We start from the raw sequence: 19808 nt of genomic DNA on the forward strand, positions 1-19808 counted from the left end.
AAACAAACTGTTGTGATTAAACAGAAATGGATAGGATGCAGCTTCACAGGAGAATTGCCTGGGACCCTCAGAGTGTGTGTGTTTCACTGGAAACCAGTTACTTAAACCAATAAATGAAATTATTTTGTTTTCCAGTTGTGTTACATAAAAAAAAAGTAAAGATACGCTATAGGAATAAAAAAATGTAGGTCAGCAATACAGATATTTGTCTGTGTTTTATCTGTTGTAAATAATAGTAATAATATTGTGTGGAGATTTCGAGGATTTCTTTTCATTTAATACCAGTCTGGCCCTCTGATTACTTGTTGTTCCTAAAATGTGCTGAACTTGAGAGCTTTAGGGAAAGTGACATTGTGCGTGCATCTGGCTGTTAACATGCGCTTTGCTTTTTCCCCACTTTTTAATTTAGTCAAATATACAAAGCTGGTCTTTGCAATCAAGGCCTAAGCACTTGTGGGAAGGGGCTTTAGAGACATAATTAAAAGGCCTGAGTGAGAGAAGGCAGCTTTGGGTACAAAGTGACAGAAAGTGAGAGTCTGATACAAGGTTGTTTTGAACATCAGAGATTGAAAGAGGGCGATAAAAGGACAGAGAGGGGAGAAAAGAGGGGGTAAAATGTGTCATGCGACTAGACTAGCGTGGATTATCTACTGTTGGCCACAATAAGGGACACAGAGCTAGAAGCCATTGGTGCTTCAGGATGTTCACACATACCCAGAATGCATTTCAACAATAAAAAAAAAAAGCCATCAAACAACAATGATCATCTGAACACATCTTGAAAAATGGGAGTAAAAAATACAAGAAGTTGGCGTTGATAATGAAACAGATATTAATGTAAAATTTTAAGGAAACTGTGTTATTGCCATGAAATATAATGACAATATTATCAAAGCAGAATACTGCAAACAACCGTAAGTAAAAGCAAACGAGGAGATGAGTGACAACAGAAATGCCAGGAAGAGAGATGTGAATTTGGATGATCAGAGTTTTAATTACACAGCACACTACTGCAACCCAGATTAATTGCACTGATAAACTGTACAGGTGTGTGTGTGTGTGTGTGTGTGTGTGTGTGTGTGTGTGTGTGTGTGTGTTTATGTAAGTGTGCTGGTACATTTGTAGAAGATGGAAATAAACAAACTTTTTTCTTTAATTAAAAATGAGTCCTTCCAATATTAACTAGAGTACATGCAATAATGACACAAGGAGCTTTAGCAGTAATGTGAATAACAACAATTTGAGCATGTGCCACTGTTAAAGATCCATCCAAACTCATTACAATTAAATATCTTAAATAACATTTCTATGAGCCCACCAAGTCTCAAAATCAACCCAACCTAAAGACAGTTGGGTTGTAACTAAATGCCAGAGGTGCTGACTAGTATATTTAGTATAACTAATTATATGACAGTTTTGGGCCACGTGTTCATGAATATTCACATTTTATACAAATTCCAATACTCCTTTACATTTGAGAGGGAAATATTACAGTTTTTTACATCACTACATTTATTTGAGAGCTTTGGTTACTAGTTTCCAGATTCACATACATAAAAAAACAAGTTAAATATGTTACATTTACACATATAATGGTAGGTAAAACGATGCAAAATATGTTTTTGAGGGTTCATTAAGAAAAAAAAATAGATTTGTAATGCCACACAATGGACTGGTTGAGATTAGTACGGCACAATACACTCATTAAATATAAAAATAGGATTGCTGTCATTGAAAACTGATTCTTTTATTCTTAACACACTTCGTGGCGCATTAAACTGTGAATCCACTAAGTGGCGCTAGAGAGTCAGGCAGCCCGTGGTGTCACGTGACTTGCATGCAAACCCCTCCAAGAAGACCTTCTGTTTATTTCCCCCCCGTCTCTTAATGGTGGATAACACTTGAGTAACCCTCGAACAGATGTACACATGATGTAAGGTGTTGCAGAACAGAGCCAACATGTCGGAAAGGCCCCGGTCGCTGCCGTCGTGGATGGCGAAGAAAGAGAAGAAAGTGAAAGAGAAGGAGCCGCTGAAGAGCAGGAGAAAACAGAAAACTGCGAGGTAGTTAACGTAAAGAAACGGACAGAGTCTCGGTTTTATGCTTCAGATGAATGTCCTTAAGTCGGTTTGAGTAACACATAGGCACTGGTTTGTTTTCAGGGCTGCTTTCTACTGTATGAACGAGAGAGAGCTGGTAGAAGCTGCTGTGTCATATCTCACCAACGCTGCCTGCAAGGACGCGGTTCTCCCGACTGACCGACAGGTGGCGCACTTTCTCTCTCTGTCGTAACGTATTAAATTGTTTCCACACTAACAAAAAATGCTCTAAAATACTTAATTATTGTTAATGAATAAAATATAAGAAGAGTAAACATGACAATATTGTTCAGAATGTTGACATTATAGTAAAAATGTAAATTTAAAGCAATATATATGTGAAACTAAAATCATTTTTTGATTCTAGCAGAGGATTTTTACTATCCAAAACATATTTTGTCCACTTATTGTAAGCTTGCACGTAGCCCCAGTTTGATGCCCCTTGCTCACTTGCATGTAAAAAAGTAAAACAAAGAAACTAAACCACTTTTAAGGCATATCTCACCATTTTTTGTAGTGGGTGTAAAATGCAGGATGTTCGCTGAACTGTTTTGTAAAATGTGAGCGATCCCCCACACAGGTTGAAGACAAGGCAGCAGATTCCACTGTTAAGATGAAGGAGAACCCTTCTTCCTCAAAGACAATAGCTAAGCTGGTGACAGATGCTTTAGAGGAGGAGTCCTCAGACTGTGGTGATGCCCTGGAGTCGACCTATGTTTCAGAAACAGACATGGACATTACAGAGGTGGAAACGGTCCCGTACGCCAAGAGCCCACAGCATCAGGGATCCGAGGGTCAGAGGTCAGGGCCAGTTCGGGATCGTGGCGGTGTCGTGAATGTTGGACTGGATTCTGAGGATAGAGAGGAGCACTCACAGATGCCAAAAGATGCAGTGGAAGAGGATGATGCCTTGCGGCTTGTGCGAGAAATTTTCTTCACCTGATGATGAAAACTGTAATAATGTGTGCACTAAGAGCTGTGTAACAAGTTTGCACTTAATGGAAACTATTCTCTTAAGAGTGGAATACCAGCTATGGAGGAGCTGTACATAGTCACAAGCACCATGTAATAAAAGTAACTTTTAGAGAAGTGATGCTTTAATGGATTTTTCTGCTATGTAAAATGTGGCACAGCTTCACTGACAGTAGATGAGTGGAAAAACTGATACTGAACAATAGTTGACCAAAGTTTTTGCATCGAAATGAGGTGTAAATGCCAGTGTATACCTTCTTCCGCATAAATATTTTGCAGAAAGTCAGAACACTTTTGATGTTGAGAGCTGATCCTTTGATAATGTGAATGTGAAACTGGTAGAAGCTGTCACCTGAGAATGGTTAGAGGTTAGAAAGAACGGGAAAACACTTGAGTTTCTACTACTGAGCGCTGTACTACAGCTGTGTACCTGTGTGGAAACAAACAAAAAGATAATTTCCTTACAGCAACTCAAGGTTTTCTCTTCATGACGCCACAGATTTAAAGCCTTACGTTGGTAATGAACTAGAAGATCATGGAGCATACTCTTACATTTGAGTGTGAATTTATGTTCATTAGATATTGTAGTTTTTTAGTTTCTCCCTCTTAAAAAAATGAGGAAATAGCTATATAGTTATTTATACATAGTTGGGTTTTTTTCTTTCTTGAACAAGCAGTTTCAAAACATGAACTGTCAGCAGTAACTCAGTTAGTCAACTACCTTTTTTTTTTTGTTTGTTTCATTTTCACTATCACGTCCGCCAGCTGTACATATCAAAGAAAGTAGGAAAACAGTCTTTATTTGAGTTCATTTACACACTATCTAGAATTACAGCATTCAAAAGCAAGTACAGCTTGTTCCAGTTGATTATCAAAAGAAGGGAAAACATCTGTAACATCTGTAAAAAATAACATGTAATAACACTTAGTTTTCATCAACATATGTCCCAAAAAAGGTTTGGCCTGTGTTTAGTGAAAACATAACAAAGAACATGTAAAAAAATATATATATATATTTTAATTGTCAAAAGGTGATTATTCCTTTATCAAGCATTACAAGTCAAGTTCCTGTTAATGAGGCGAGGGTGACTTTTTTATTTGGACCCATCTATTTCCAGTCAGACGTCAGCCTCCTCCCTGACACACAGGTCAGTGCCGTCGTGAAAACCAGCTGAACTTGCACACCCACGCAGTCATAGAACCAGAAGGTCATGTGCTTCCAGCTCACATACGTCCAATTGAGTATCAAAAAGGCAATAAGGCCAGTCAGGATGAGCAGGCTTGATGCCGCCTGGCAGGCCATGCTCAACCAGAGTGCTGCTCTATCTTCGGCATAAGCTGCTAACAGCATGGCCAGCAGGGCAAAGGCCACAAGCACCAGTGGAACGTATAATCCCAGGGTAACCGTTGTTATGAGGATGTTAATTTTTACCTCATTCGCTTCAATAACAAAGCTACTGTACCCCCTACAAGTCAGTTCACCGTGTTGAAATATTAGACAGAAGTGAGAGGGGCTGATGAGGGTTTCGTTGGAGAGGATGAATACACCAGCAAAGAGCACCTGGGAGGTTAACATCTGAATGAAGATGAGCAGGAGAAACACAGAAATCCACAAAGAATGCCTTGACCCCAAGGATCTCCTCACAGAGAGAGCAGCCATAAGTGAAGCCTTCTCAAGCCTTATGACCTCTGACCTGTAGATTTAATATTCATGTTGACAGAAATCAATACAAACGCTCCACAATAATTCTGTGTGTGTACAGAAAAAGCCCATTTAATGGACAAAAATGCATGTAAATTAAACAGATCTGCGTGAACTTGTCTGAGTGATCTTCAGACACGCATGTTTAACGCAGTACGTGCCCATCATTATCACATTACACTTCAATTCAACGGCATTAATTATAATTAGACTGCGGTCAAAACTTTAAATTACTGGCATTCAATAAAATATCATTTAAAAAAAAAAGCTCGGTAATAGTGATTATTTTGGAATACGTGTAGCAGAGTTGATAATACTGATATTGGCTGCATATTATGTGTTATTATTTCATTATATTAGTTACATTTTTGGCGTTGTCTACTTACGTTTGCGAGATTCAAAGCGACCAAATCATTGTGCCTCAGGAAGTGTAGCTCTTTGGGGTTAGTGCAAGGAGCGCGCAGGGACGAGGACGCGCACGGCGCACATATGGGACTCTACTCGGCTGGTGCGCGCTCCGAAAGACAGTTTGAAGTGCGGACTCCTCCAAGTTAAGAGTGCGAGATCATCTGCGACTTCATCTACTTTCACTGCACCGAAAAAAAAGGGTTCAAAAGGTTGGTTTCGGTTGTCTATTTTTAACTGCACGTTATAACCGGAGCTGTTGATTTTTTTTTTTCTTTTTACTTTTGTACATTTTGGATGGTTTTAGGTTTGTACAGCACGAGAGGGAGGCGGGGTCGTCTGCAACAGTTTCTTTGTTCGTTTTGCTTTGAGCAGCAATTAATATCTCTCTATTGTTGATGATAATTATAATGGGGATATCTGTCATGTCATTATGTTAGATGGTTGATTGGTTTTAAACAGCATATGCGAATCCACGGTTCTCACAGAGGGCACAGCTGGAAAAAGGTGTGGTTGTCTTGTTTTTTGTTTTATTTATTTTTTTACAAATAAAAATAAGAAAATGCAAGCAAGGGGAAATCATAATTTTCCTTTGCAGAGCTGCTGAGTGAGGTGAAGTTGCAAACGTTTTCAGTGCGCGTCTAAAGTTGCTCAGAATGTATTTGTACTGGGAGTTAAGAGCTTAGAGGTGGCAATGAAGTGCAAAACAGGCGAGATAGAAAGAATCAATCAAACGCTTTACATTGTCCGTGGGCTCTCCAAAAAAACATTCACCATATAGACACGCTCAAATCCTGACACTAAATAGCACATGCTGTACATGCAGCCCGGGGAGGAGACAAGAGAACACGATGTACCATAATACACAAACTGGAAAATCTTTGCTCAACCAGCTAAGTGGGTCCTGGCAACTTTAAAAAAGTTACTCTCTTTACTTTTATTTGTTTTTGCAACCTTGAACAATTGCATATTTATTAATTTCGAAGAAAATCAATTCCAACTCAACATACAGTGCCTGCAACAGGAATCTTACTGTGTGCAATATTGAGCTGGAAAAAAACTGCTGAATACCTTTTGAAACCACATAAAGCATAGAATTTGACATTTAATCATTCAAAATCCTTTTGTTGTTGTTTAATCTTCTGTACAGGTTCATCATGGGAAACAGGTTCAACAGAAGGCGAGACGCCCCAGCCGACAGTGCTGAAGCTGCTACCACCGAACAGAAGACTGCAGAGGGGCCAGCGGCTACACAACAAGCAGAAGACGCTGGGATAACGCAGACCGTGGAGACAGAGAACCTAGATGTGGTGGTGGGGGAGTCAGTGACGCCAGTGGCCTGTTTACCCCCTGAAGAATGTGTATCAGAGTGTAAAGAGATAGAGGCTCCTGCTGCCCCAGCCCCACTAAATGATGCTGAACCAGAGCCTGTGACCAAGGAAACCCCAGCTCCAGTCCAACCTGAGCCTCTGGTTTCAGTCAGTGAACCATCACCTCCTGAACCAGAACCAGTTGCAGAACCAGAACCAGAACCTGTTGCAGAACCTGTTCCAGAACCTGTTGCAGAGCCAGAACCTGTTGTAGAACCAGAACCCGTTGCAGAACCAGAACCCGTTGCAGAACCAGAACCCATTGCTGAAGCTCAGGTTACACCAGAGCCAGCTCCAGAACCTGTTCCCGAACCCGAGCCCACCTCAATTCCAGAGGTAGAAGTTGAGGCAGTCCCTGAGCCCATCTCAGAGTCAATACCAGCCCCAGCTGAAGCTCTGGAGCAGCAGACAGACATGCTTACCCAAGAGTCTCTCCCTGAGCCAGTGATTTCCTCACTCCCTTTGATTGTCCCTGATGCAACTTCCCAACCTATTAACACTCCTCCCTCCCCAGCTCCAATCCCTGCCCCAGACAGTGCAGACGAGCCCTCAGACATCCTGGTGACTGAGGAGTGCCAAGACAGTGCTGAGGTTTCTGTGATTTCCACACTTGAGCCGGAGAAGTCTGAGGAAACATCAGAATCTCTGGAAAAGCAGATGGAGGTGGAGGCTGCAGGGAGTTTGGAGCAGCTAGTGAGCAACGTCAACGAGGAAAGTGTCAGCGAACTTCTACAGAACTTAGAGCTGAAAGGAAATGACCTTGTCGCTGACCTCATTCCCAATGATGTCAAGATCCCCGATGGCACTCCCATCACAGACATGAGCATTTCCACTGACCTGATGTGAATCCAAGGAGGAGGATTTATGAAATAAGTGAATGGATATATTTCTGTGAAACCTTCTTAACCCTTTACATGAAATCTGAAAGAATCGCAGATGCAATGTATTTTTTATACCTTCAGAGGTGTAATAAAGGCAAACAGTTATTTTTCTTTCTAAATGAACCCATGTGCCAAATGAACTCTGGAAAAAACAGATGTTTTGTCTCACACAAAAAAAAGTCATACATATATGTTTTTGATACATTTATACTACCTGCAGGTGTGTGGGTGAGGGGTAAAGGGGCTGAAACACCACAGGGGATATGAGTGTACTTGTGTGTATTGTTGGACAACAGAGATCTTTCTCTATGCAAATTCAACAAGATTCAAACAAGAATTTAAACATATTTCTTGTAGGGACTTGAAGGTGGCATTGCTATATAACAACCCTATACAAGGGACGTGTGATTTTTTTATTATTTTTTTTTCATGTTGATCAAGTACAAAGAGAAAAGTACAAATCTTTTTAGGTGGATGGGAAATGACAGGCAAGGGACAACAGCAATGCAACCAAAGATGGAGATAGTATGTGCATACCGCTATATGGCAGGATACAAGAGTCTGAAAACATTTATGTCCTAACATGTTTGGACCTTGCAGTATTCCTCTAACAGGTGTGATCATCATTTTATTGTGTTTTCAATACAATAATGTGATTTGTTTTAACCCAAGTAGTGGCTTGCTTGTGAAAATAAAAATATTATTCCACATGTGTTATGGTCATGTGTTTTTTTTTAACTAGCAGAAATATTGGATAGATACAGCATATGTTGGGGATTTTCAGAATGGAAATGAGGAAAAGCTAGCAGATGAAGATAAAGGTGAGTTGGCGTGATACTCCATCAGCATCGAGCATTCATTAGCCGCGAGGCTATGAAACTCCATTAGCTATAGGCTCGCCCCATAACAACACATTGGTACATGATGGGACACAGTGTACACATGGAAATCAAATTCCAGGCAACACAGCACAGACCATGTAAGAGACAGTGCCTTCTCACAGTCTCGTGGGAGAGAGGACGAGAGCGGAGGGAGGAGAAGAAGGGGGGAGAGATGAAGCCACATTCTTTCCAGAGGACGGAGGTTTTCGGGGGGCTTGGGTCAAAAGTCTTCAGTGTGACTGCATTTCAGTCCATGAGAAATCTGCTCCTCACATGCCTCTCCCTCCACACTCCCCCTGCCCTCACTGCATTGCTATCCCAACATCTTCTCAAAGCAGTCAGTGCATTGGTATGAGAGGCCACTCCTGCCTGCCTGAAAATTCAACTTAGAGAATTAACTTTGCCAGTTTGACAGGATTACTACCTAATGAAGAGAGAACTATTCTGCAACATCATCTAAATGTATCTGCTGCTCCATTTAACTTTTAAAAACACAATAGTTCATCTTGATCAGAAAATCATTGTGGTGCGCCACTTCCATCTTCTCCTCCAGTTCCGTAATTCATAATCCATAAGTCCCACTCCCAAACATTTTGTCTTGTCCAGTCACACCTAACTTTAACAGCCTCAGGGCATGGCAAATATCCCATGGTTTTGGCACCACACTGATGAATCCCTTTGGAGTGGGAGAGGCACACTTCAGACAGTGATCTCAGTTAGGCTAGCCTTTAGTAAAGGATACAGTTAGCAGACTGAGCTGCTTCTTGATGCACACTGAGAATAGATAAACAGCATGATTTGGACTATTTGTGATTCCTGTCATACCAGAGGCTTTCAGCTCAATAAACAAAAGTGCTGGCCTTGAGTCCCCCCCCTCTCTTTGTTGATTTCCTGTCTCGCTTTGGACTTTGATGGCCACAGCACAAAAACGAAGAAAACATAACTTTCTATTTGTTTCCATGGCACCGCGTGTCAAGGAAGTAACACACATATAATATTTGTTGTATAAGCATAAGTGCAGTGAATCAGAAATAAAAACCCAAATGTTCCAAACTTAGTAATTTCTGTTGTTCTGGACCATAAATGCTGAAAAATTACTTTTTACATGTTGATTATGTGGAAAAACAAAACAATTATTATTCTTTGAACATTACAATATTATCCAAACAAGTACACAGCAAATCTGACTTGGCCTAAAAAACAGTTATGAATTCTACAGAATTGGTAGAAATTCCTGCCGTAGTGTTTAGGGATAGGCCTTTATACCGCCACAAGTGATAGACACAGTGTGCTGTCGCAATCAAATTTGGCAGACGTACATGTGACAACACGGTGGTGGTGATTCATAAATACGTGGTGCTAGACCAAAACAACTTTAAAATGTACCTCAAAGGTTATACATCTAATTTACTGGCACAATTCACCCTTAACCTGATTAGTCTCAAGTGACACTTTGCACTACAAACATACAGTAAATAGTGACAGCTACATTCTAATTTAAAAAGATTTATGAAATCCTGTTTGCAATAATCAAATCTGAAAATGTCTTTGACAGAGAAGACGCTGACAAAAAATGTAAGAATCTCAAACATCTGTTTTAATAACAAGAAACAATGAACAATATCCACCAAAGTGCTACAAATCCATATAAATACAGTACAATATATTATGAATATCTGAAGTAAACACACACACAGTAGAATATATTATAAATGTACGAAGTAAATGCCTCTTTGTGTTTTGAACTGAAGAGAGGGAAGGTTTGAAGGAAAAGAAACAGTAGTCAAACTGCTGTTAATCTGAATGCAGTTTGGCTGTTAGGATGAAAAATATCAAACTTCTTAAAGGAGATTTTCTCTTGTTGCCATTAGCTGTGCGTATTTCTTGGCCAGGCCAACATTAGTGCATCCAGGCTGGGAGAGTTATAAGGAGAAGATAAAGTTCCAGGAGAAACTGTATTTCTTCACTCCGGTAGGTAGCGCATCTCCTCACAGCTGAAGTCTTTGCTCTATCTTCTCTAAGAATAATAATAAGAACGGCAGAAGAGACAAACGTGTGAGTAAAGAGTAACAGTCTGTCAGATGGACAGGAGAGTGTGGATTATGGGACACATCACATTTGTATGGATGTGCATTTGACAGCATTTAGTACAATACCTGGGCCTCTTAGTTCATCTGACTGCTTTTGAACTGTTAATGCCTTCTCCACTGACACGCAGCCTGACTACTAAATGATCTGCTTATTACATCTAAAATAGATTAAATAGAAAAAAATGTGCTTGCAAAACATATTTCTTTCAGTTAGTTATTCCTATTAAAAATCATGTGCTACGTATGCCCGTTAATAATGACTCATTTTCATAGACCGTACTGATGTTTCACCCAATTAACAACACATTGCGTGAATTACTGCCAGCCATTCTCCAAAGCATCTCACAGTTTCCCATCTTTTCCCATAATCCAGACTGGTTGCAACTTATTTGAGTATGCTGTGAAAATCAACTTCTTTGATGTTGTGTTATCTCATTTGTGTCAAGTTACATTATCACTGCACTACAGTTGCAAGGACTGTTTTGAAAGTTATTCTGCTGGTGTGTTCAAGGATGCTCAGATATTTGGTTTAAGACTCTGCTGCAGACTAACATCCTGTTATAATGCACAATTCTGGATGAGTAAATAAATGCAGCCTATTGTTCACTGTGCATCTTAACAGGGGTTGATTATTTTAGCTGATTTTCATATTGCACTGAAATTAAGGGAAACATTTGCCTGCCAACAAAAGCAGACGAAATCAGTCGTAATTACTTACAGTAAACTACATTCATTTTGTAGTTAATCGGCTAAAACCTGTAATTAACGAATAAATAAATAAAAAACAACCACAATAGTCCTTGAACGCTGTTTTAATAGTACAGTTTTACCTTCGGTATTACACTTGTACTAGCTTTAGGAGACAGTGCAGCAATAACCTACAGTATGTATCCAAAGTTAACCATCCCTGTAAACGAAGGGGATGTATTGTCTACAATTGTTTTCTGGTTTGATAAAATATGGGCATAAATTCAAATAGTTTCGCCTTTGTGTGGTGGATTAACAATGCAGGCATGATATGAGGAAGTCGTGTCAGAGCTAAATAACTCTCAGGAATTGGTCAGACTGAAACTTCTAAATGGGAACTGATACTCAAAACCCATCCCTACTTTTCTTTGTACATTTCCTTCTTTTATTCCTCAGATATTGTTTGCTACTTCAATGTTCTAAAATATAAAATAATGGCATTAAAAAAGCTGTTGGAAAACCTGGCAGGCCATATAAATATAAATAGAAACAGAAAATGTCCAACTCTTACAGTGGAACACTGATCTGTGCTAGTCTTCGGCTCATTATTAAGAGCACAACATATACTATTATTCCCTTCTCTTCTCTCTGTATTTGAAACATGAAACTGTTTCCGTGTGTGAGTGAGTGTGTGTGTGTGTGTGTGTGTGTGTGTGTGTGTGTGTGTGTGTGTGTGTGTGTGTGTGTGTGTGTGTGTGTATCTTAGATACAGAAATACAATTTACAATCCTCATTAGAGCAAAAAAGCTGCCGTGCAAACATCAAGGATGAGAAGCATGGCTGATGAAGAAAGGAGTAGGCTAGATAGAAAAAAAGGGGGAGAAAATTAAGACAGAGATAGAATGAAAATGTGGACTGTGTAGTGAAAGAAAAAAAAACTATTCAAAGTGTGGACCGACACAAAGTGAGCACTGGAAAATTCATTTGGCTAAGAGGTAAAAACATACAGTAAATCTCATCCTGACAGCACAGAAAGACTGTAATCCACAACAGTGCTTCTGCTTCCATGTTGCAACACTACAGCAACTTATCTCACACTCAAGTCTGACTGAGAAAAATTGGAAAGCAGGAGGAAAAGAGGGGGATGGATTGCAAATATAACCCCAAAATATATAAATATATACTTATAATATACAGTATAGTGAATGTAGTGCCAGTACAGATTATAGAACAAGCCAAATCACAATGTGGGACAGACTCTAAGGCCTCTCCTCTCACTACCATGTCACTGGCATAACACAAAAGCATCAGAACACACCCTTTCAATCTGTCTTTCTCTCTGTTGCTCACACACACACACACACACACACACACACACACACACACACACACACACACACACACACACACACACACACACACACACACACACACACGGTGTTATACAGAGTGTGAAACAGCTTAATACAGCTGTGTTGCTCTGAAACAGCTCTGGCCTGTACTGTGAGAACACTGGCTGCAGTTCAACATTCCTTCTGCTCTTTGGATCGTCTGCTGCCAAGAGCACACTGCAGAGGACAGCTCCCACCACAGGCTCTCAATCATAACATTCACACACACTTAAAAGTAATCTACTGTAAATACCCATATCTGATATCACATATTTACCTTGAGGAAGATGAGACCTTTTCAGGGGAGTCAAGCTTGGACCTGGAAGGCGGCCTGACGAGATCAATGCAGTTGAATTCAGCAAATACAAAGGACGACAATAAATGTTATGTTGCTGAGATAATGTCATATATATATATACCTGTCTTGTTAAAAGTGATGTCCTTTTTAGCTCCTTTGTGCAGTGGAGTCAAAGTGATGTCTATGATAAGAGGTTGAAGAAGAAACCCAAATTACACACTAGAATATTGTGCATGTATGTCAGCTCAGTTGCCTACTGTACATCTAATAATATCAGGCAACAGCCTATAGCTTTTAATTTTGTTTTATAATGTATTATTAATTCAGATAGCCTCATTCCCTAGAGATTTTTAAGACATCGGTGTGTTGAAGAGCTATATAAAAATACACTTGCTGAATAATTCTTACCAAAGCGCTTCTTCCAGTGGTCTTCTAGCAGGGAGCTCTTTCCTTTCTCTGCTCCTTTATGTATTGGAGTCAGGCTGACATCTTTTTCAGGAGAGTGTAAATCAGACATTTTATAGCAGTAGTTATGAGTAGTTGTACTGTGGATATTAAGGTAACAGTTATGAAGTAATAGGCAAGGAAATAGATTGGATCATAAAAACAGAAACTCGCCATGAGGCATGTTTACTATCTGAAAGGTTCTCTCATCTTTAATCAACTCCAGACAGGATCTCTCATTTGTCTTGACTGAGTTAATACACATAGTTATTAATATAACCTTTCACAGCAATGCTGTCAAGCAATGAAAGAATGAGTTAAACAAAATAACCATAATTCAGTGCACCTACTGTATGACATATATCAGGGGCAAAGTATGAAATGTAGCCCACACCTATGTTTTAATATCTGCATTATGTATTTTCCTGCCAAATGCACTAATATTTAGCACATGTTGCAGTTGCAGGTCTGCCAAAGCTAGGCTTACCACGATATAGTGAGCAAGGGAACAAAATGTTAAAACTTGAGAGCTCATAAAATGTAAAGAAAACTGCCGAAACAAAAGTCAGTAGATTATGCACCCACTCATATTTGCTTGTAATTGTGAGCGTGTACCAGTAAATACTATAGGGGCGATTTATTGATTTTTAACTGTGAGAGAAAATGTCTGTCGATTTGATACAAAATGCTTAATTTGTACCACTTTGTGAACTGGCTGTCTGACATATAACACCTTTCAAACCTCAGCATTGCAAAGTGAATGTCCAAACATGAAAAAAAAACAACTGTGAAAAACAACTCATACGTAAATGGGACACATAGAAGCTGTAGAGACTTGTAGTGACAAGTCAGGTAACACCTCATTCAACACAGTGGTGAGTTTGTCTCATTGTAGTCCCTTTTCTTTTGTATTGATTTGACTTGGTTGGTTAGCTGTTCTTATTTGGCGATTTGATGATTGTTTTGAATGATAAATTTATTGACCTAAAATTCTGTTATAATGACAGAAAAAACATCTGCAGTAAACCAAAAGCAGATTTTTCAAAGCCCTACAACACTTTGACCAACTTTAGGAAACACTCCACAGTTGTGGAAAATGAACCGTGCTTTACAGGAACTATTGGTGTGGCTGGAATGTACTCTTTGACCAATCACATTGAGGGACTGGAACTACTTTTCAATAGATTTATTGTGCTTCTCAAATGTTGAAGCCTCTTACCACTCCAGTTTTTCCAGCTTCTCTGTGGCGCTGCTGCTGAATCTTTCTCTGGGTCAGGTTCTGTCTGCTCCACTCTCCTCAACAGGAGGTTGCAGTGGCGAGTCCTGAACCGCTCTGTGGCCTCCTGCAGAACCTTGTGCATGTCACAGCTGTGGTGGCAGGAGCTTTGGAGAGACGCAAAAGTGCGACTGGTCACCTCCTCAAAAGGTAACACACAAGCTAAAGGAGAGAAAGAACAGGGATGCAAGGAATTAACGGATGATTAATCTAACTGAAAGATTCCTTAAAGTATAAATAAATACATATAAATACAATAAAGATTATTTGAGTGCCCTTATTTTATAGTCCCAGGCTTCCTAAGTACACCTGGACTTGTAGAGGACAAAGAGAAAAACAAAATGTGCTTAAAATAACACATTGCACTGGCACAAAACTTTATATGTCTGGACCTACTTTGTTATTACTCTAAAAATGTATTACTCAGCTGACTTTGGAAAAAAAGTTTGAAGGGTAAAAGAATTAACCCAGATTCTCTGGACCCAAACAACCCACCACAGCCTACATTTACAAGAACTCTACAGCTAAGAAAATCTGGTTTAATCATCATGTTAAGGTCAGAAAACGTTTAAAAAAGGTCACATTTCTGTTGGTTAAAAAACAGTAGAAGAAGCATTTCACTGAGGGGCAGCATCATGTTCTCCTACCTGCACACCGGATATTAGAGTGTGAGTGTTCCTCCACAGGGATTTTCCCCACCTTACTCATCTCACGATCCTGCAGCTCTTAAAATAAAAACAACATTACTTGAAAAAACATGTTAGAAAATACACTGAAAAAAATAAAGGTAAATAATAATTTAGTGTGACTCTTACCTTCTTCATCAGTATATTTGATTTCTTTTGGTACACATCGCCTCACTGGTGCTGGGTGCTTAAACAACTGACTAAACAAAAAAACAGAAGAAAAGGCAATTATGAAAGCCGTGATTTCCTTTGTTTTTTTAATTAAGTAATCAACACTGAGGAACTTTACTCACTTGTCTGCTGTATGAGGCTCTCTGCCTCTCTCTAGTGCCTGCAGATGGGAAGACATCAGGGCTCCAGTACGCTTGCACACTGAGCACCACACATCCCCTCCACTCGTTTTAGCCTTCTCTTCCCAGATACTTACACTGAAGCTCTTGTTCTTCAGTTCGCCGTCATTCTCATTCACAATCATGTTTCTGACAGTTTTAAGTTGAACGTTGTCATCACCCCCTGCTTCTACTTGCTGAAGAGTGCTGGTTTGTTTATATGTTGTGGGGATGGTTTTAATGCTCTCCTTCTGCTGCAGAGGCAGAGGTAAGGTGGGAGGTAGAGCTAGTTGGCCTAGCCCTTCAGTTGAAGCTGATGGGTCTGTGTCCTCCTGCTCAGCCATAGCCTCCTAAAGATGAGTATAAGCATATATCGTGAGTCACTATGCACCATGCTGATTACACTGCTGATTATATGTGTGTGAATGTACATCTGCCTGTCTCTTCTCTAGCAGGTCAATCCTCCGCAGCAACTCTCTTGCTGAGCTCTTGAAGCCTTCCATGTTTTTAAGGGGCTCCACGTTTTCATCTTCCCCCTGTCTCGATATCAGACCAGGCACTCCCAAGGACATGACTTCACAGACAAAGACAAACAAATCGTTATGAGAGCTCCATATTCTACATCCAGCTCACGTATTATTCAATCACTTCATTCTCTTTGTTCATTTGAGCTCACTTTCATTCTCGGAGAAAGGGAACGAATCTAATCAACTAATTTAAGTACGCAGGAGTTAAGTGATGGGAATGCTAAAACTGCTAAAACCAACACATTAACAACATTATGGGTTATAGAAGGAGTGAACTTTCGGGTCTTCACAGTATCTGTCATTTTTATTTAATACTGTATGCAAGAGTGAGAAAGCTCATTTAAATTATTTAATGTGTCAAAAGTTAAATTTATACTTATCCATTAGTAAATGTAGGTAGAAAATGAACTGTTTTTGGCATTGGTGTATTATTATCATTATGCTTATGATTCTTAAAAGAGTCCATCTTAGATGTTAAAACTACAATTACTGTAATAATAGTTACATACGATATAAACAAGACTGCTTTAACTTACGGGCCGGTTTGCAGGACTGCAATATGAATGTAGCAGCCTTCCTAACCTCCTCATTTATATCCTCAGTGAGAAGGGTTATGATAAAAGGCAGGCCTCCACACTGCACCAACTGGGACTGATGCTCCTCTACAGACAGGAAGTAACACACTGTTGTACTATCAAAGAAAGGAAGACTGCTGAAGCAGTGGGGACCACTTTGGATTCAGTCCAACACTACCAGAAAATATTAGACCCAAACAGCATGCTACTGTGCAGTCTTACCAGAGGCCTCAGTACAGTGGCCCAGGGTGAGTAAAACAGAGAGCCTGTCCTCAGGTTCCAGGTGTGGGCTAGCCAGCAGGAAGAAGAGGTGGAAAACCACGCCATACTGAGCCAGACCTGAAGCCAGAAAAGCTACGAAGAATACAACGTGAATGGAGAAGGAAACACTTGTGTGTTGATTGTTGTTCAAGTGAACTGTTAGAGGTGTGTGTATGTGTGTGAGAGTGATACGCACAGTTATCTGTGATGCAAGCTGACAAGGTCTTGGATATAGTGACAGAAAGCTGGCAAGACAACAAGCTTGTATCTGCTGCAGAAGCCAGACGAACCAGTGCAAGACTGAGGGTGTCCAGACAACCTGAGGCAGAAAAACTCTCCTGGACACAGGCTGCAAAAACAAATGTATGATCAACATTTAATAAGATGTTATGTTGATGTTTTTACAGCACATCCATTCTGTCTCTTTCACTTACAGTTGTTGGCAACTGTCATTGCTATGAAGGAACATATGGGCTGAAAAATCTCAGTGTGTGGCAAAGCAATCTGCTGAAGCCAGATTTTTATTACGGGAAAGGCTGCCACACAAACACGCTGACCCTCCTCTGGAAGACACAAGAAACACACAATTAAGCGGAAACATTTTTTGCTCTTACTAGTCGCCTAGATGGCAAGAGCATGAAGGTTTTTGATATTAACTGCTTAGTACAAGATCAAATACACAGGTGACATTACCATTCTGTGGGTTGTTGACACATCCACAGAGAGCACTAGACACAGATGCCCAAAGTTGGTAGGTTTGAGTAGCATTAGCTGCTCTCAAAGTAGGCTCTGTTGAGAGGGGGAAAGCGGTCCTGCAAAAATAAATACTATTACACTTACTGTATATGTATGTGCTCACGTGAGTGGGGTTTTTAAATCAAATTCCTGGCATACTTATTTAACCTTAGGGTGACTGACTGTCTACATGAGATTACAGAGTGTTTAGAATTGTAAAGTACCTGAAGAGGTGCAGGAGAATATCCAGGCAGCCAGTGGTTTGGGCTAAAGTCTGTCCTGATTCTGCAATGGCACACAGACACCAGGGCTACAAAGGTTTTGCATATATGAAATGGCTTTGAGCTTGTAGTCAAGTGGCAGAATAGCTCAAAAATGGAAAAACTGATCCTGTAACATTAACTCATTATGTCAGTTGAAGAGCCTTGATCTTACTGTTGTTGGCAACCAACACGGACAGCAAATAGACAGACACTCTCTTATGTGTCAGTGGGATGTCTTCTTTCATCAACCAACCAGCAACCTCTGCAAATGTCTCCTTTCTGCTGAGAGAGTTCTTGCAATACACTACCAGAGGGAGAGATAAGTAATGTTTTATGAATATGTAAAACTTAACATTAACGTTAGAATGACCTGCAGGGCAAAAATACCACATTACACCAGTAGAGTGATATTATTCACATATGTACACAGGCTTGTTGCACACTGGTAGTGGTAATATAAAATACACATTATGCTGCATCTCAATTCAGGACCACAGGCTCAAATGCCCACATTTGTGTCCTTTGCAGCTTTCAGTTTGCCTCAATCTACAGAAAAATGGTAGAGATTAACATTAACGTAGTAGTGTTTGCCAGTTAACTATAATTTTTTTCTACCGCCCAGGTTTATCACATATGTTTTCCACTTTTTCAGCTGTTACTGGCGGGAAGTTAGAAACTTTACAAGTTGACAAGGACCACCTAAATTGGATCCACAGTTTTTGGAAGACGTCCACATTAGAGGCTCCAACTGCTGCAAAGGACACAACTTTCTGGACTGCATCCTTTACCAAGATGCACCCCTGAACTGGGATTCAGCAACAATCACACACCACACATGCCTACCATTGGCTTCTGCCAGCGTGCCAAGTGTAAAGAGTGCAGTCTCCTTAACGCCTGAATGAACGATACTGGATTTGGAGAGGTTATACACAAATGCCACACCTCCCATTTCTCTCAGCATGTCCACAGTGTCCTCTGAAATAACACAAAGTTAAAGTGAATCAGACAGTGGAAAGGTTTTATGTCAAGGTGACTTAAATGGTTAGACTGATAGAGCTGTAGGAGATGGTTATGGGGTAAAGACATAGAGCATTGAGGGGTTACTATTACCTCTTTTTTCACAGATTGAGAGGATGGTGAGAAGAGCTTGTTTTTGCAAATCAGGACATTTCATCTGAAACTTCAGACACTCGAGCAGAAAACTGAGATCTGTCTTTATGGCTGAAAGCAGAAGGACTAAATTTAGCCATTTAACCAGACATAACACAACATTTCTACATTCAATGTTACATAAACAAAATAAAACAATGTCACTTACTATTACGGTCGTTGCTGCAAACCAGTCTTTTATCCATTTCACTCTTTAAATGACTCTGAAATTAATTTAAAATGACAAGAATACCATTAATTCCTCCCCACCTCTGACCCACTTGGCGTTATTTTGTGCTAACATATAATATATATAATATTATATTATATTAATCTAATATTATAGAAATCTTATTTTCAGAACTAACGTTAGCTTGCTAGCGTAGCAAACCCAGCTAAAAGTGAACGTTAACGTTAGTTAGCAAACAAACTTCGGCAGTCAGCCGCTCTTTTAAAGTATAATTTTTCTTCTAATTACCACACTTTTGCCTCAAGAGTGCCTAATTTAGATAATCCCATCTCTCACTGAACAAACGTTAGGGTACATTAAGGTGACAAAACAGTAGGGGAAAAAAATGATGTGTCATGTAACTGTTAGCTTAAACTCTATAGTTTTAGTCGTAGGACGGAAGGGAGGCTTATTCCCGAACTGCTATTGAATAATATTCTTCAATAAACAAACTTCGTATATCAAAATCTTATATTGAGAAATAATAAAACTAATTTGAAAACAAAATATGGCCTCATAACGTACAATCTAAAAAAAATATTGGGCCACTGAAGGTCG

The 19808-nt window shown here is 39.8% G+C and overlaps 3 protein-coding genes and 1 long non-coding RNA gene across 4 annotated transcripts; 2 read left to right on the forward strand and 2 right to left on the reverse strand.

Annotated features, from left to right (window-relative positions):
• Nucleotides 1-1813: 1813 nt before the first annotated feature.
• si:ch211-127m7.2 (uncharacterized) lies at nt 1814-3188 on the forward strand. The gene is made up of 3 exons (XM_051383439.1): nt 1814-2063; nt 2163-2265; nt 2680-3188. Exons 1-3 carry the CDS (start codon nt 1960-1962, stop codon nt 3040-3042), a joined length of 570 nt encoding a protein of 189 aa, XP_051239399.1. The 5' UTR covers nt 1814-1959; the 3' UTR covers nt 3043-3188.
• Nucleotides 3189-3850: 662 nt separating this feature from the next.
• Nucleotides 3851-5308, reverse strand: LOC127353858 (uncharacterized). The gene is made up of 2 exons (XR_007881377.1): nt 5160-5308; nt 3851-4765 (listed from the first exon to the last, which is right to left on the reverse strand). It is a non-coding gene; the product is annotated as an uncharacterized LOC127353858 (long non-coding RNA).
• On the forward strand, nt 5267-8139 carry LOC127353855 (protein TsetseEP). Its single transcript, XM_051383436.1, has 2 exons — nt 5267-5390; nt 6329-8139. Exon 2 carries the CDS (start codon nt 6336-6338, stop codon nt 7392-7394), a length of 1059 nt encoding a protein of 352 aa, XP_051239396.1. The 5' UTR covers nt 5267-5390; nt 6329-6335; the 3' UTR covers nt 7395-8139.
• Nucleotides 8140-9886: 1747 nt separating this feature from the next.
• terb1 (telomere repeat binding bouquet formation protein 1) lies at nt 9887-19239 on the reverse strand. Its single transcript, XM_051383432.1, has 19 exons — nt 19191-19239; nt 18983-19108; nt 18716-18847; nt 18045-18176; nt 17834-17894; nt 17568-17686; nt 17309-17437; nt 17071-17223; nt 16836-16967; nt 16575-16700; nt 15943-16085; nt 15476-15861; nt 15312-15382; nt 15144-15221; nt 14440-14658; nt 13185-13265; nt 12898-12957; nt 12756-12809; nt 9887-10327 (listed from the first exon to the last, which is right to left on the reverse strand). Exons 1-19 carry the CDS (start codon nt 19225-19227, stop codon nt 10299-10301), a joined length of 2268 nt encoding a protein of 755 aa, XP_051239392.1. The 5' UTR covers nt 19228-19239; the 3' UTR covers nt 9887-10298.
• Between the last annotated feature and the right edge of the window lie 569 nt (nt 19240-19808).

The sequence above is a fragment of the Dicentrarchus labrax genome, unplaced genomic scaffold, assembly GCF_905237075.1.
Source record: "Dicentrarchus labrax unplaced genomic scaffold, dlabrax2021, whole genome shotgun sequence".
In the NCBI taxonomy this organism is placed as follows: Eukaryota; Metazoa; Chordata; class Actinopteri; family Moronidae; genus Dicentrarchus; species Dicentrarchus labrax.